A 17,798-nucleotide genomic window follows, 5' to 3' on the forward strand; every position below is an offset into this window, starting at 1 on the left:
TTAGTGTCCAGCTGGCTCAACACTGGGTTTAGCTCTTGCCCCACCATAATTAAGATCTTAAAGACAGAGTTATATATTTTAAAATATTTTCACATTACCTCTGCTAGACATTGTCAACATTAGCTGTATCGATAAGCTCTTTCTATCACCAGGAAACATCTCGACAAAGACACAAGATATATATCTATGGGAGTCCTTTAGCTACTACTACTGGCTCTGAAGTGTCTAATAAATAAAAAAAATCTACTCACCTTTTCTTCCCCATAAATTATTAGAGCTATCAGCCACAATAGAGAAAATGATCAATCAGCTAGATATTGAGACTTCCCTGTACGTTTATCAAAACATCATTCATATTCTTTCATATTTCTTATTAAATAGCCTACCTGAAATTAAGTGTGTTAGTATATTAATGTTATGATGGCATGCTAGTCTAAGTATTTTAAGCTTAGAACTTTCAAAGTAAACAGAAAACAACTGACTAGTAACTGCTGTGCATTAAACACAAAAACTATTGTTATAAACATTGTGTCTCCTGTTTGTCAAAGTATCCACAAAAAAGGTTTGTAGTATAGTTATACCAACAAAGTCTCTAGTATAGAAATATCTCATATATGCAAAACAGATAAATAATTACACTGCTTCTTTTTCCTTCAAAGATCTTAAACTAGGATTAACACCAGTTCCTTGGCTTTCCTCAACACTAGGACTTTAGTCAGAAAAATCCTTGTTCATTACAGGTTTCAAAAGGCAGAACTCCTACAGTGGATGGAGCTATAGTAGCAAAAGTAGCACTTTGGCTGGTACATCTTTCTTAATTCAGAGCTTGTAAATTCTACTTGCAAAACAATGTCTGCTTAAACTACTTTGTGTTAAAACACAGTAGTACAGATTAACTGACTCTTTCATTATGTAGGAGAGGCTGAATACTAAAAATTGAAGTATTTTTATATTATTATATTTATATTTATAGTAAAAATTGAAGTATTTTGTGAATGAGACAAAAACATACTCTGATGGAAAATACCCGTAACATTATCAAGGCAATAATCAGACTTCCTTTGTTTGGAAAATCAATTTGATGCTGAAACCCAATCCCTTCTGAAACAACACCCTTCACATTCAGTCAAGTCAATCTTTAACTTGGGTCAGTACTGCTGACCAAGTTAAAAAAAAACAACACAAATTAAAAATGTCCAATCCCAGATAGCAGAGCATATCCTTCAGCTACTCACAGACATGCACACACTACAAATCCTTGTGCTGTTTTTTCTTTTGAGATCTTCTGTAATTGCTTGTCTACAGGATAAAAATCTCACTTTTTATAAAACAATGTATCAACCTCTTGACTATGAAAGAGCTTAAAACAAACCACTATTCAAATCCACCTGAAAAGCTCAAATCCCAGTGGAAGGCAAGTACACAGAATCACAGTATTTTGTTTAGAAAATAAGTGCCTAATGCTTCTCAGAAGTTAGGACATTAAAAAAAATACACACACACACACACACACAAAATATTCAAGGACTGCTTGCTGTCGAGTGACTTAAGTGGACACAGAGGACATTCCCCCTGTGTTTCTACTAATAAAAGTCTTCTGTACCCTATAACCTATATTGGTTAAGGATTTTTTTTTTTTTTGGTGTTACCTTGTGAATTTGACACTCAGACAAAAAGCTGCATCCTGAAGCAAGAGCCTGAAACAAGCTTTGGCACCACTGGTCTCTTCCCGACCTGGTGAGAAGGTGCACATTAGCTGCATGCTGCACAATACAGAAGGGCTTTCTGGTCCAGGTGCACCAACACACTGAGCAGCTACACGCCGCTTCCAGAATCCCAGCTAGTCTCTCCATATGGACAGTGTTTTCTGGATATAGCAGCCCACTCAGAATGAGCAGCAGAGAAAAGCATAATCATGCCCGCAGAGCCCAATCTGCACCCAAGACCATCTGCAATACAAAATGCAGATACCCAGGACTATCAACTTACTATCCTCCTTACCAAAATGGAGAAAATGGGACCAGCTATGCTCTCAGACTCTCTTGCTTTGTTGAAAGAAAGGAAGACAGTTGGGGCTGAACTGAGTTCTCCACAAATACACAATAGAAGGATTCTTGTAAATCCTTCTCACATTATAAAACTTGCATCTTCTTGAAAAACGAATGCAGTAGCTTATAGCAAACACCTTTAGGACTCAGTAAGAGTTTTCCTGGAGTACAAAATAGTGTCTGAAATTTTTCAGTGATGGCTTACTAAGTCTAGCAAATTATCAAAAAATACCTGAGTAACAACAAGTGAGCAATAGAGACTCATAATCATGTTTGCAATGTGTCATCCTGGAAAAAAGCACATGGGAAAATACAGTCACAATCTCTTTAACACCACCATATTTTGCTTCAATATGCTTTTTCAGTGTGCCAGTTCTAAGAGCAAGGATTTGATATGGATTAATAAACATACCAACAAACCTCTTATCTCACTTGTTTTATGGCTACATAGAGTATAAAGAGACTAATCAGTCTTTGTAGGTTGTTTCCCTCCATATCTTTATTTTCTTTCACTCTCAGAATAAGATGATTGAAGTTCAGGTAAAAACATACCACCTGCCATATTTACCTATTGCAGCTGAAGTCTCTGAAGCAAGATGCAAACTACTAAAATTTAAACAGAAGCCTCAATTAACACTATCAAATAATAACTTAAACGAAAAGGGACAGCCTGAGTAGTTCTGCACTGGTGAGATATAAATACCAGAGAGTGCATGTTACACCAGGCAGAGCACGCTACAATGAACCAGTAGACAAACTGCCCACTAAATACTGATAGTTTGGGCTATCACAGGAGTCCACCAATTCCGTGCTTCCATCACTGTCTTTAAATAAACATTGTTCAATACTTCCCTCCCTCTGAATATGTGTTATTGGGGTTCAACTGTATCTTCCTGAACTCGGACATCACATTTTTCTGCCTTCATCAATGCGGGGGGCAGGGACAGAGCATGAAAACAGGGAACAAACCAAAACTAATTCTTCCAACTACAGCTTCCCCCTGAAGTGGATCTCCCATGAATGCTGAAAACCACCTCATGACCCGATACTGGCTGAAAAAGCAGAACTGCAGCAGCAGGACCCTCACCACTTTGCAGGGCTTTGGGCTGCACTGTACAGTGACCTCTCAAGTAAAGGAGCAGTGAGGTGCCTGGAGCAGGAGCTAGAGGTTTGGGTTGTTTTGTTTTGTTTTTTTTTTTTAATTTTAAATGACACGCACCAGTGAATTTCTAAAAGCAGCAAGGGAGCCTCTCTGACACCAGCAATCACCTGATTTAATTATGTGTGACCTGCCATCCCAGTTTTGAGTTTGGTTACAAACGAAATAAAAAGGCAGCAGAGAAGATGGTAGACCTGTCAGCTCCAGGCCTAGGCACAGCTGCTGGATGACTATTTTTTATGATGGCCACTCCCAGAACTTTGTGTTGCTTGTGCATATGGAGTATTTAAAATCTGTGTCATGGAAATACATTACTTTTCTCTTGCATGCTTGCAGATAAGATTAGCCTGTGCCATAGAAGCATGCATTGACCCGTGAACCAGCACATTGCTGCTGGCTTCTTCTAGTGGAACTCACTAGACTGACTGCCGCCGCAAGGTGCCGTGTATTTTTCTTAAGTCTCAAAACCGTGACTCATGGGATTGCACAACAGGCTGACCCACCACTGCAGAGCCTCAGCCAAAATGTAGAAACCATTAGGAACACCACAGTGTCTAACAGCAGTACAGAAGGGTTTGAATTCTAAATGTTATATGACGTTCAACATTTTTAGCAGTGTGTAATCAACATCAGCATTTTTGTTTAAACCTGTTAATAACTTTTGATAGCATCTACCTTATTATGTAATTTTATGCGGTTACTTCTTGCATTTGTTATGAATATTCATAACTTGCACAAAAGCTTTTGTAATATGTCAAGAAAGCTATTAACTGCTGACAGATAATGCCAAGTAAGACGAGATGTGCTCTAATTGTTAGCAGCAGAGTGCATGGTTACAAGATCCTACTTCCCAACAACCCAGAACTGCATTCATATCTGAATGCCAGTGACATTACAGCTTTCATCTGCTGGCTCAGGGGAATCCCCAAAGGTAGCTACATCCCTGTTCCCGAGAAAAGTAACACAGCCATTGCAGAAGGAAAAATAACCAACCCACAAAGGAACAAGCTAGAGTAGATGCCGCATTATGAAATGCTGAAGGATGGCACCACCAGGGTCTGATCTATAGCAAAATATACTCGCTTAACACTTCCACTGCCATGAAGAGCAATTTGGGGTTGGTAGTCCAAGGAGTACGCATGGTTTAACAGCCATAATTCAGTTTTAGGGCCTGGGCTATTTGACATCTCTTTAAGTTACCCCAGCTCAATCACATTTCCAGTGTGATTACAGTCACAGGGTACTGCAAGGCCAAGCCTGAAACTTCAACCTTCAAACTGCAATCTTTTAAGCACACCCGATTTTATCACACCAGAAAGGCTACAAACACTGAATACGCACCTTTGGCTTCTGACTAAAGCACACAGACCTAAATATGAACTGTAGTTTCATATCCTATAGCATGTCAAACTTATGGCTTCAGATAAATAATGTTATTTAAAATTACTACAATAAAGAGTACTGCAGAATGCTCTCACAATTAAAATGAGAAAATGATTAAAATGAGAAAAAAGTGGTGGAAAACTCAGTGCAGAAATTTCAGTGCCTGTACATTAAATTGGGACTAGCTCCAGCTCTGCAAAAAACAGTGTTACCTGCCTTACAAGAAACTGCTTTTGACTGAAAGCCACTGCAGCTAGCTGAGAAACTGTACCAGTCAGAATTGACTGCAAGAGAAAAGATACTGCTGTGGTGCCGCTGCCCGGGAACACATTCTGGCAGGAATCTTGTCTCAAGATTTTTATTAGACTTTTCTTGACTTAAATAAGTTGCAACTCACCCTGCAGCAGGTCATCTGAGTCAACTGAGGGCAAAACCTCCAGGAGTGTCCCCATTCTGAACCCTGACAGTTTCCTTGTGTTGCACCTTTATCAAGGCTTACGCTCTGGGATATTACAGGGAACACATTATGGTTTCCAAAACTTTTCCAAACCAACAGGCAAACTGCCAGAAAGTGTGCCACAAATGCAAATACCATGACGCCTGAATAGTTCAAGACATATTTAAAAGCAGCCTTTGAGAAGGCGCTACTAAGAATCCAGAATATCACCAGCAGCATGTAAGATTAAAAGGGAACATGTAAACTAAAAGCAAAATCCAATCTAACACAGCTACAGTGCGGGGTTGAATCATGGCATTTGGTTACTGAGCACGAAAGCTCCTCACAAAAGAGCCCCAAGGACTTGGTTCAGTTTTCCTGTTTAAAACACAGTTCCGGGCCATCCAGCAGTCAAAACAAAATAGAGGAAGGCAGAAGAGACACACTCACCCTCCTGCCTCTGGCAGCAGTAGCAGATTGCTCAAGATCACAAATTGCTGTGTCTCCATTCCCTCCCTCCCCAAATTGAAGAGACTTCCTGCCTTTAGTTAAAAATACTAGCATGAGCAATGCTCTGAAAAAACAGTACAATTTACAGAGCTGGGGAATACATCTCCCTCGGTTCTGTGAACTCATGAGCTCAGTGTAAACTTTTAAAAACTGTTGCTGCCTTTTAAGAAGCTGGTGCATTGTTAACAACTTCCCGGTAAATTTATCTGGATTTTTAAAATTCTTAAAAACTTCAGGGGTGAGGGAGGGGAAGGGCCAGTAAATTGAAGCTAATCCACTGAGAAGCTAAGATAAACTTCTAACCCTGCCATTTCACAGGTATCCAGTCTACTTAAAATACGTAAGATACACAAATCAGACACACAGCTGTTATGATGTAGTTGTGACAGATGACTGCCTTTAAGTTTCAACTATTTTATCTATATTAACAGCAACAAGTATTTACCTGAGCCACTGATCAAGATCCTTGACTCCCAAGGCTCAGCTGATTCAGAATTGATAAACTTGGGTACTGCATTCAGGACAGCAAGACCATTAACTTCAACTTCCCACATACTATTTATTTTGTTACGGATGTATTTCTTCCACTGGGCTTATATTTTTGCACCCCAATTGCAAACCCAGGTTTGTGCTAGGTGTGCTCCTTGGATCTGGAACCCTCTTGTGACTGTGTCACACATGAGGGACTCCAGCCTTGAGGTGCTGCACAAGGAGCAGCTGGGGCCACAGAGGTCCCTAGGAATGTAGATGCTGCTGCATGTCAGGGGCCTGGCACCTTTGTAGTTCTGTTTAGAACAAACATGTAAAAGTGAGGGATATGTTTTATAAAAAAAGTCTCTTCCATCGATAGCACCATGGAATACATTCACAGCTGTGCTGTCAGTGGCAGAGAGAGGCTGGGTCAAAAAGCAAGCACAGAATATAAATAACAAATAGCTTACATGAGAAGGTAGAAAAGGTCAGGACAGGCCCTGGAAAAAAGAAACCTCAAACAAAACCATACTAACATTGTTCTGTGAACAGTATGGCATAAGCGCTTCAGGCAAAACAGGTGACTGCACTGTACGTGGAAAGTACTCATCTTTTCCCCATTGTGGCACTCTGACCAAAGTGATGTCCTCGTGATACATTAAGTTTGATTTGCCAGGAAGAGAGCAGTATAACTCTTCCTCCACTCTGGCAAACAAAAAAGACATTTTAAAGATGCTTTTGTGATCTCTAAATCAACCTCTTGGTTTCTTACTATACTTTTAAGTACCAATGGGGAGATACTGAAAAGATTAAATTGCTGCCTACTTTGCAGATAAACAAAATGTTTCTTAAAAGAAGACAATTTATTTCTCTCCACCTGACTAGAATGTGAAGACCAAAGTAATTTTGATCTAATATGACCAGAAGATAAATGTGAAGATAATTGCTTCAAAATTGCTTATCTAAAGTTAAAAAAAAGTTCTATCTTGCCTGCCTATAATGTACTCGATTTTTCTGTCCTTGTGAAGACGTGCTGCCTGTGCTCAGCACGATAAATGCAGCTTTTAAAAGGCATGCATTTCTCATTTTTACAGTAAACATCTTTTTTCCTTTTCAGTCTGAGGGAGTACCGAACGTTTCCTCAGCAGCAAGGGAGGGCTGTGCTTGCCAGTCGTCATTGCACAAGTGCAAAGCTATTTGTTTATCCATGCACTGACTGCTGACACCCGATACTTCCACACACAGTAGACCGCTCACACCAGCCAGCCCCCCTTGGATGAAGGGGAATAGGTTTATGGACTACAAAAGTATCCATCTTCTGTAGACAGGCAGCCGATCAGTGTTCATTTTTAACTTCTTTTCCCTTCTTCATCTGTTGTGTTACAGTAAATAGAGTCATTCTAACATGAGGGATGTATTCTACTAGTGATAGACCTGACCTCCACAGCCTAGATCTGCAGCTTCCCAACAGTTGGGGATCACAGACTTTGGGTCAAGCATTCCCCGCAAGCCATCTCTCCTCACCATGATCAACCCACAGATTCCTCATACACTGCACCAGTTAGCAATGGGTGCACAGCAGTACTTTTATAGACCAAGCCACTCTCCACATATCGCAGGAACTAAAGAGCAGCCTGCCTGGCAAACACAAAGTACACTGGGGACAGCATGTAAGAATATCTGCACTGGATGCAATTTCAAGATGATCCAGGACTCATGCGTCAGATGAGGATGGAAAAAGTCACAGCAAATAACTAGCAGGCCTGAAAACTGTCATCCTCCTAGCCTTCCTACGCAAATTCGCAGAACTAATAGCTTCATTTAATTGTTCACTGGACTCCTCAGATTAGCTTGGGATACCAGAAATGACACAGTGAGCAGTCATAAGAGTGGCAGAAGCAACCTTATAAAAAGCCATCTCTTTCCCATGCAAATGTAATCACCAAGTTATTACTCGGTATCTTAACAACAAGACAGAGGACAAGGCAGCAACACAGAGAACCTGTCATCCCTTTCATCTTTCTGGAAAAGAGCAAGAGAGAAGAGAAACCAACCCAGAGCAAGAGCTGGTGTTACATGCCCTTAACAGACACTGAATTAACATCATACTCTAACAATGCCCAAAAGTGACTGTGAAACACCTCTGAGCTCAGAAGAGCTTACTGCCTTCTCACCTGGCTGTGGGCACACCCTCACCCTACAAGAAATTTATCTTTGCTGCTGACTTGCAAGTATACCAGCAGGACGAAGATAATCCAAGAGAAAGCAAGTCTAGTTCAAGCCCAGCTGGTCCATTCATTCTCCTTCAGCTCATTTCCCCTCAAGGAGAAGGGGGAAATCAAGACTTTAATGTTTAACTAGATGTTGAGAACATCTGTTTGCTTCCTCTCTGATGCCAAAAATCTTACTGTGTAAGAAGGACTTTAGAAGATGAAGTCCTCACCACAACAACAAAAAAAAAAAAAAAAAAACAACCAACCAAAAAAAAAAAATCTCTATTTCCCTTTCCTTCCTGTCCCACCCCTTCAAAAATTAAGATATTATAAGCTCTAGAATAGAGTCTACATTTTTTTGACCTGTAAACTTTGAAACATGATTTTAAAACATAAAAATATAAAAAGGAAAAAAAAAAAAAAAACAAAACATCATCAGAAGACACTTAAAACATGCACTAGGTTTGTAAAGAGCATTAAGTACTCTGCATCTCAGTAATTTGTGGTAAATCTTCAGAGTACCCAAGATACTTACCAAGCAATTTTCTCAGACATCCTCTAGAGGTTTAGTATTAGTCTTTTTAGAGGTAAACAAAAACTGAGAGTAAAGGCCTTGCCCAAAGTGCTAGAAGAAACAGTGTCAGACTTAGGTGTTCCTCATCTCCCGAACAACAAAAATATTACTCACACTTACAGCACTGTTTGTGGGACCATAGCATCCACTTCAAATGAAATCACAGCATCGTTTCCTGTCATCTACTTTATTAACCATAGAGCACCCAGTACAGGCATCACTTCAGGGTATGACTATGCCCATCTGCATTTTAAATTTTTAAAAAATCTATAAAATAAATAAACAATGTTGCTATGGTTATCAACAGGAAGCTACATAAATTTTTATTTTCCTTTATGATAAATCTGTTGCATTTATTTGGAGTAATATACTTCCCAACCTTTGGGAAGCGTATTACTCCTATAACACAGATGAGAAAGCTCTTCAGGAAGTTTTCTAAAATATACAGATTCTGCTATAGATAGTAATGTTAGGCCAGCATTTCAGTTTTAGGGTTTCTTTACATTTTCTGCAGTACCACACAGCCTCTACTTGGCACACAAAATCTCCAACTTCTTTAAGCCTGTCATCCTGAAGAGCACGACTGCACTCTTTCCAGCCTTGCAGGAGCTGGTTTTCACTTGCTTTCTTAGGAATTGTTGTATTCACACAAATACCAAAGACATGCAACTACTGACACTTACTCAGAGTAGGCAAAAAAGCATCCTAATATTCTATGCAAGGAAAGCTGATTTGATCTAACACATCCCAATTTGCTGCTTTGCTGTTCTCTGCCCTGTTGGAAAAAAACACCGACAATTTTGGGAAATCACACTGTTGGTGCTTGTTTCAAACACAGCGTGAGGCTGGTTATTAGAAACTTCCTAAACCTCTAAGGAAATTAGTGTTTTGCAGGTAATTCTACACGCACGTACAAGAGTATCTCACAACCCACTGAGTTACTGCAGAATCCATAGCAGAGAGAGAAGACACAGAAGAGCAGTATATGAGACTATGTGTAGAAGTACAAAGGATGATGAATTTCTGTGCTGTCTATCACATCTCTCCCCAAAAGTGTAATCAGAGAAAATGCAGCCATCTCCCAGCTGCCAGATAAGAAGAGACAACAGCAAATGGCTAGCAGCCATTCCCAACGCCATCCTGTTATTTGCCACAGGCACCGTATCAAAGGCAAATAAACAAACTTGCTGAGACAAGCACTTTTCCTACAGCAAGCGCCAGAGATCTTCTAAATGGCTTTAAGGCATTTAGAAATGAACGTTCGGAAGAGTGAACGGTCCTTCCACAAACAAACAGTTTAGTGGGTTGTACGTTTTTGTTGACATATGCCAGTATAAGCACAAGGTTTCTGTTCAGAAAACAAGACTTGGATCAACAAGCTAACTTCTGTTGCGCAAGAATTTCAAAGGGAAGGAAAGACAGGGGAGAATAGGCCCAGCGGCCTCAAATTACTCCCAGTTCTTGGCTCCAATTAGATCTCAATTTCCAAAGGACCCAAGTAGGCTGAAAATAAAAAGCAGGGACTTAATCCACATTTATGTGAAATATTCAGTTGCACTAGACACTCAATGATAACTCACTTCTCTGTAGCTGCCTGGGTTTGCTGCTTTGAGAGAGTATCTTAGAAATCCTGACAGCAGAGTATGTGCAAAAGAGGTAAAATAAGTAAAAAAAAATAATCAAACCCCACATTTCTAATTATTCTGTTGCTATTACGACTCATTTAGATCCTTGCTTATAGGACTGTGTAAAACTGGAGGACAAAATTGATAGGTATAATACTGGAAATATTAGAACATTATGATCATTTAGGAGTAAGAAGAATAATTATAAAAACTAACAGGAAGGACAGGAAAAAAGTTTAAGGCAGTCTGAGGAACTGGGTAGTAGCAACTTATCAGCTGAAAGCATTAAAAGAAACATTTTTGACACATATGGATGACACTGGGAACTGACAAAAAAACCCCAAAACAAAACAAAAAACAAAACCCTCAACAAAATACCCTTCTCTCTTCTGTTTTCTGCAGATAAACAAACCCAATGACTCTCCCACTGGCTACAATTTGCAACTAGGAAGAAAATTCCCCTCAGCAACAAGCATATGTGATACACTAATCAAGGAAGAAAACAAATCCGTAATGTTTTTCACAGAAGCCTTTGCAATTTCATCTTGCCAGCTTACACACAATCTTTCCCGCCGCCAATCTATTCTAGTGGCACAATTTTAAGAGAACTTCGCACATACAAATTGAATGCATTCCTAATTAATGATGTTAAATCAATTCACATTTTGAAAAAATTCAAGTTTTCCCATTTTAGTTCCCTCACTCATACCTGTTCAAAGCAAGCCCTGCCTGTCACAGGAGGAATCTCACCACTCCAGAATCTTCATACAAGATAAAAACAGTTCTAGCTACAACAGGGTTGCACAACTGCAAAGAAACCCAGTTTTAAGCGAAGAGGAGCTGTATAAGCCAGGCTTAATTTTCCACAGTTGCCATCCATCCCAAGCGATGTAGGTGTGCTGGTACAGATCTCCATAGTGCAGACTAAACCAGGAATCTCATGTCTACAAATGGCCATAAAAACCAACACAATTTTAGATCAGATGGATTCAGCACTACAAAGAAACTAACTAGGATCATTTAAAAAAAAAAAAAAAAAAAAAAAAAAAAAAAGAGAAAATGAAATCCAGTCCCTTCAGTGTTTTCTAGCTTGGAAGGTTTATGAATATACAAAAAACCCCAGCAATTTTAAGTTGTGATTCTGTGTTAACGCAGCTGTTCTTGCTGCGATACGGTGAGGGGAGCTTTTCTTCCCGGAGAGCAGTGCAAGCAGGGCATTTCTTTCAGTAAGAGCTGCAGGAGTTAAAATGCACAAGTGAAGAGCAAGTGAAAGCAGGCAACTTTTAGGTTTCACTACCTGCAAAGTAACCGCAGCATTACAAATCTGGGACTCTAGCAAAACGAACTGTACCCTTTCGGGAACAAAATTATATGTAATAAGAAAGCCTATCCAAAGAACACAATATAACATGCTTCACTTAGTTTGAAAAACTAAGTGTCTGTCTAAGCACTAGCCACTTAAAAAAAGTAAAATACAAAACCCCACACTTAACAAGAAAAACTTTACAAAATAAAGAGGAATTTGTATAAATATCACTCCCAAGGCAAAGAAGCTAGTCACAGCCATCAGAATAGTTGTGGATTTTGTCTAAAAGCGGAGCTGAGAAACTAACAATTAAGGATACAACTCTTTAGGACAGCAATCCCTGCTTTTACAGAAAAATTATAGCAAATTAACCATTACAATAATGGTTCATTTGTCTCCACAGCAGTGTATTTATTAGTTGAAAACACAGTGCACAAATACACTGTGTACTTACACACCTGCCCATCAACACAGTATTACTTGAATATCTCACAGTATGTGATGACTAAGTACCCGTACACAACCCTGTGTAGCCGCAGAAGTATCACCTCCACCTTTACAAATGGAAGCCAACAGTCAGTGCCCCAGAAGGTATTTGGGCAAATGGATTCCCATCACCAAACACAGCATGAAACAAGGTGGCGAACAGTGGCCCACGATGGTACCAGATCACCCCAAGCAACAAGCCACCACGCCCTGCTTTCCTCAGCCCTGCACAAACACTCCAACCTTTCCTTCCTGAGCTAAAGGCAAAATATTTGTTCACCCAAGTAGCAATGTAAAACAGCAGAGATAGTAACACACAACAGAAATGATTTACCAAAAAAAAAAAAAAAAACAAAACAAAATATTGGTGAAAAAAAAGATAATCAAATAAACACAACAGCATTTGCACTGGACAAGATGTATGTAGTCTGACATTCTGCATTACATCAACATCTAAAGAGCTAAACAACTGGGACATTTTTTATTTTCACTAGCTTGAAATTTCAGCTACAGGTCATTCATCCAATGTTTACAAGAACAAGTATTTTAACTGCCTGAACTGTTCTGCAGACACACAGTCAAAAAATTGAAAGGTACCCAAAAAATAAAAGAGGAAAGGGGAAATCAGTGAACATGCTTCACTATCTACCATTCTAGCAACTCTATAGAAAAACTAGAACTATGGCTTGCATACATAAAAAGCATTTTATATTTATTCCCAAAATTTCCACTTAACAAAATCTTACATTAAGCACTTTTCTCAATTAGAATTTTCCTCAACATAACAACATCCCTCTACTTAACCTAGTCAGTGCAAGAATTTAATTCCTAAGTCACATCATCGTCATGTTCTATCCATGAAGTGACAGGGCCAATCATTTTTCTGCTCTTTCTTATAATGGCAGCAGTGCCAAAGCAAGAGCTTTTCCTCCTCCTCCTCTCCTTTTTGGTGTCTCTTCCTGAAGCTTTATCAGCTTTCAGTCTCATTTTAGAGCCTCAGAAAAGCACAAAGCTTGTCTGCGAAGCAGCACCCTGGATAAGTCAGAGGTGACAAACTGAAGTATCAGTGTGTGCTGAATGACAGTGTAAACGCTCTCAGTGAGGTGCAAGATGTTTTTAGCACACCTCATTTGAACCTTAGAAGATTAAGGAGGCTAAATCAATATTTATCTTAAATTCCCTTCTTAAATGTCCTCGTATACACGCATGACAAAGCAAAGACTACACATTTGCTTTGTGTAGTCTTTCGCTCACACTAACAGAGGCGGGGCAAATTAATACCATGGAATTTTGTAGAAGGCTTTGGAGTAGTTTGTGCAAAAATTCTTAACAAGAACTACGGAGTTCATCCCGCACAACTCCCTGACTCCAACTGCCTCGGCAGCCTTCGAGACCGCGGAAGCTGCTCGCCGACGAGCCGCAGAGCGCCCAGCGCCTTCCGTGCCGCGGGTGGGCCCCGGGCCGGGGGGCTTTCGTCGTGATTCATCCCAGCAACGCTGCCGAGCACACATAGCATCACTTTTTGTTAATGACAACCAAGGATAAAACTGCCCCCTCTCCCAACAGGCAGTCGCTTCGGTCTCTGTAACCGCATTGTCCTACGTCCCAGCAGACCTTTGAAATCGTTGTGCCTTTGTATTTTCCTTCATCCCTCCTGCTCACAGGACCTCCGAGACTTCTCAAAGCCGAGAGAAGCTCAGAGGCAGATGGACTTCGTTATTTTTACACGTACAAGGAAGTGCCACGAGAGCCTGCGGGGAAAACTTTGTTCTGCGCTCCCGTTTTATATCTCGCACTTTACCACGGCAGCCCGCGCTTCGCCTATTCCTCTCCCCCCAGCTCGAAGCCGTCAAAGCAGACAAACGCCCGAAAACGCGCCCCGCGAAGTTGCGAAGAGGGAGCGCAGGGCGGGCGGCCCGCCCGCAGCGAGGCCCCGGCCCGGCCCCCCCCGCGGCCGCGACCGCGGCCCTTCCCCCGACAGCGGCCGCCCCGCGCGGTAAGCACCCACGGCACGGGGGCCCACCCACGGCACGGGGGCCCACCCGCGGCCTCCCCCCCTGCCCGGGCCCCGGGGAAGCCAGGTAGCGGCGAGGCGGCCCCCCCCCCAACAGCCCCTCCGCCTCCCGCCCGGCCCGGGCAGCCACCGCGCCGCCGCCGAAGTTCCCCCGCGTTCCGTCACCCCGCCGCCGCGCCGAGCCCCGCCGCGCCTCAGGGCGGCCCCCGGGGTGGGGTGTGTGTGGGGAAGGCAGGCGAGCCGCCAGCACCCGCGGCGCGGGTGGGAGTTCTGCCTCTTCCCCGGCGCCCTTCCGCGGGGAACCTCGCCCGCTCCCCGTCTTACCTGAGGCGCTGAGGGAGGCGGGCAGCCATCCCGCCCGCCCAGCAGCCCCGCGGGCTGCCGCTTGCCCGCCGGCCAGCCGCTCCGCACCGCCCGCCCCAGCCCCGCCAGCATCGTCCTGGACCTCCCTCCTCCTCCTCCTCCTCCTCCTCCTCCTCCTCCTCCGGCGGGGCCCGGGCCGCCTCCGGGCGCGCTGAGCTCGGGGCGGGCGGCGCTGGCTGCCACGCCGGGCGGGGAGCAGCCCAAGCGGAGGGCGTCTCCTCGGGCGGTCCGGGTGGTTTTGGGCGTTTTTCCTCTTCTCCTTCCCGCCGGCCGCCGAGGAGGGGCTGGGCTGGGCTGGGCAGCTCCCCGCTTGACGGGGCGATCCCCGGGCGGGGGCCGGGACACCGGGAGCGCGGCGGCCCCGCCTGGCCCTTGCCCTGCGGACAGAGGGACTGGCCCCCTCTTTCTTCTTGCGCTTGAAATCGGATTTCAGTAACTACGTTTTATCAATGAGATCAAGGCAATAATACATTTCTGGTTTTCCTGAACACCTGCCTTTTCTGTAGCTGTGTGCTGCCTTTTTTTTTGAGGAACAGGACTATCGCTACTTCCTCTGTTTCAGTGGAATAAACACCTGGTGCCACAGGAACGAACAGCAAAACACAAAAGTTCTGTTTACAGCAATAGAGCAATTAGCAAGGCTTAACCCTTTTCTAGTCACTCATTTGATATCACCTTATCCTGCAGAATCTCCACCCCCACAAATGCGGGCTTTCGTGTTCTGTACAAACCACCGAAGGGCATCAGGCTCGTGGCATTACATCGGGGAAACATACAGGAAAGCGGTGTATTCCTCTGCTTTCTCTGCCCTTTAGGATGTTCCTCCAATGCCACACAAAACTAAACCAAACCAACTTTACCCCAAAGATGACAAAAGGATCCTAGAAACTGGGCTGTTGCGGATCTGAGAGAGTGTCACTCTCATGGAGAAACTCCACAACTGAGTGCATGTCTGATGGCTCTGGGGGACTAAATAAGACCCCAGTTGTGTCCATATTCCAACCTCTGGAAGGGAAACCTGAATCATGGAGCCCTTGATTCTATTTCAGGGTCTCTGCAATATGTTAAAGTGAGTATGGTCCCAGAGAACGGCAGAAGGGAAGTTGCACTGTTAATGGGCAGTGATCCCCAAAGGCAATAACGTGATACAATCAGAACTAATATTTATCACAGCAAAAATTCCCCAAATTTTATTGGAGCCATTTTCCTTTAGACACAGTAAGAGTTAATTTCTGGACTTATGTACCTTATTAAGTAAATTATATTAAGATGCACAAAGTTGCCAAAGGTGAAATAAAGGATTACAGAGTTAAGCATATTAATTTGAGATAGAATATTTATGATTTCATCAAGCAGAGGTTACTAGGTCACGGTAACTGGCTTTTTGTTATACTCCTACCACATAGCGATGATTTTATAAAAATCACCTTCTTGGGGGGGGGGCGGGAATCAGTGTTAGGACTAGAAAAGAGATCATCTAGTTTTTGTTATTGTTCAGTGCTACACTTATTGTCTGTACTTTGTTTTAAAAGGTCAATAAGGAACAAAGAAACATTGCCACTCACAGCAACTTGTGGATGTTAGTTTCTGCAGGGGATTGGGAATCAAGACTCATCTTTTTATCTACAGGCCAGGAGAAACAAGAGAACATTTCACTAGTTGGGCCTTGCATCGCTGCCAAGTTCAAAAAGATGACTTTGACTCTTTGAAAAACCTGCCCTACATTTCACCTTTCACGCCTTTCCGATTGCCTCGCGAAGCAACTCCTTCTTCATTGGCTAAGCAACATGTTTTATGTCTTACAATTTCCACTGTAAGTACTCACTTATTTTAAGTTACTTATTGTAACTTATTTTTTTTTTCAAATCATACCTTAAAATGTATCTATAACATACTTCACTTCTAAACTATCATCCTACAGAATTAACACTTGACAAAGAAATGTCTACATAAAACTGTGTTTATCTGTTCATACCCATTGAACCCAACACCGCTAATGGTCAGAGATACCACTCAAATTGCTGTAAAATAGAGTGAATGGCAAAGTTTTTTGAGCGCAACCACAAAAACAAGGTCTGGACCTGAAGGTGGTTCAAGGGGGACAGCTTTTAGGATGATGGAGCAGTTCCATAATTTTTGCCCTTTTTTCATCCCCCTGCGCCTACAGTGTAGTTGGTAAGGAGGAGATAAATTATGTTAACTTGAAACTAGCTTTTAATGAGCTTTCTTCTTCTTCTGTGAGATGCAAATTAATCTCTTCCCTTCTGGTATTTATGTGCTCTGCCAAAAGGAAATGGCACTTCAAGGAAAGTGATTTATGTATGCACAGCATTGGGGTTCTTGTCTTCATATTACACATACATGACTGGCCTCAGTAAGAAAATGATTAGGAAAACAAGCAAATTATTACAGACTCAAGACTTATGTTTCAAGTCATATTCTCAGGGACATTTTTTAAAGATGAAACTATTTACTAAAATAAAACCAGATGGAGTTCTAGGGAAGTGTGAAACTGAGGGAGAATAAGAGGAACCCTGGCCACAGTGTTGCCAAAGTGGCAAAGGGTCTGTCTCATGAATCTCAGGGCATGCCATTCAAATCTTTGTTGAGGTAAAAAAAAACCAAACAAACAAACAAAAAAACAAAAAACAACACAAAAAACTTTGTGGTAGGACAGAAGGATGCAGATGATCTTCTGAATTAAAAACTTTTTCCCTAGGCAAAACACCAAGCTCGAAGAGCACCCTAACTCCAGACATGTCTCACCAACTGCGGTGTCAGAGGCACAAAACTGCAACAGCAGAGATCTCTGCCCTCACCAGGGGGAGGAATGTAACTGAAGGGGTCATGCATCATATTCCAAATACATTCAGAAGGGGAAGGCACACAGCCTAATTACAGGATATCGTCTTCATTAGCTAGCTGTAGGAGTCTGATGACAAAATGAATCAGGACCCCAATTTTATAGGATGATGTTCCTGTCACTCAAGGAAACAAACATGCTTAGGTGTAACAACAGTCATTACTAGGGGGAAGCCAGAGCCCTTTTCCCCATCCTCTCCTTTCTCACGGTTCTTTTAATGCTTCCCTGCCTGTTCACAGGGAACCTTTCCAGAGCTGAAGGGTAAGGAAGAGCAAAAAATACCTGACGACAAAACTCAAAGTCCCCATCTGTACAACAATACTAAACCCACAGCAGATAGATTGAAG

At 42.2% G+C, this 17,798-nt stretch overlaps 1 protein-coding gene across 1 annotated transcript in view; it reads right to left on the bottom strand.

Annotated features, from left to right (window-relative positions):
* MCUB (mitochondrial calcium uniporter dominant negative subunit beta) overlaps window positions 1–14,828 on the bottom strand; it is a 52,530-nt gene extending 37,702 nt beyond the window's left edge. The window contains exon 1 of the mRNA XM_032997648.2: window positions 14,550–14,828. Within this exon, the coding sequence (XP_032853539.2) occupies window positions 14,550–14,660 (111 nt within the window). The 5' untranslated portion in view covers window positions 14,661–14,828. The remainder of the gene's footprint in view (window positions 1–14,549) is intronic.
* Between the last annotated feature and the right edge of the window lie 2,970 nt (window positions 14,829–17,798).

This window comes from Tyto alba, unplaced genomic scaffold (assembly GCF_018691265.1).
Source record: "Tyto alba isolate M040663 unplaced genomic scaffold, T.alba_DEE_v4.0 Super-Scaffold_23, whole genome shotgun sequence".
Classification (NCBI taxonomy): domain Eukaryota; kingdom Metazoa; phylum Chordata; class Aves; order Strigiformes; family Tytonidae; genus Tyto; species Tyto alba.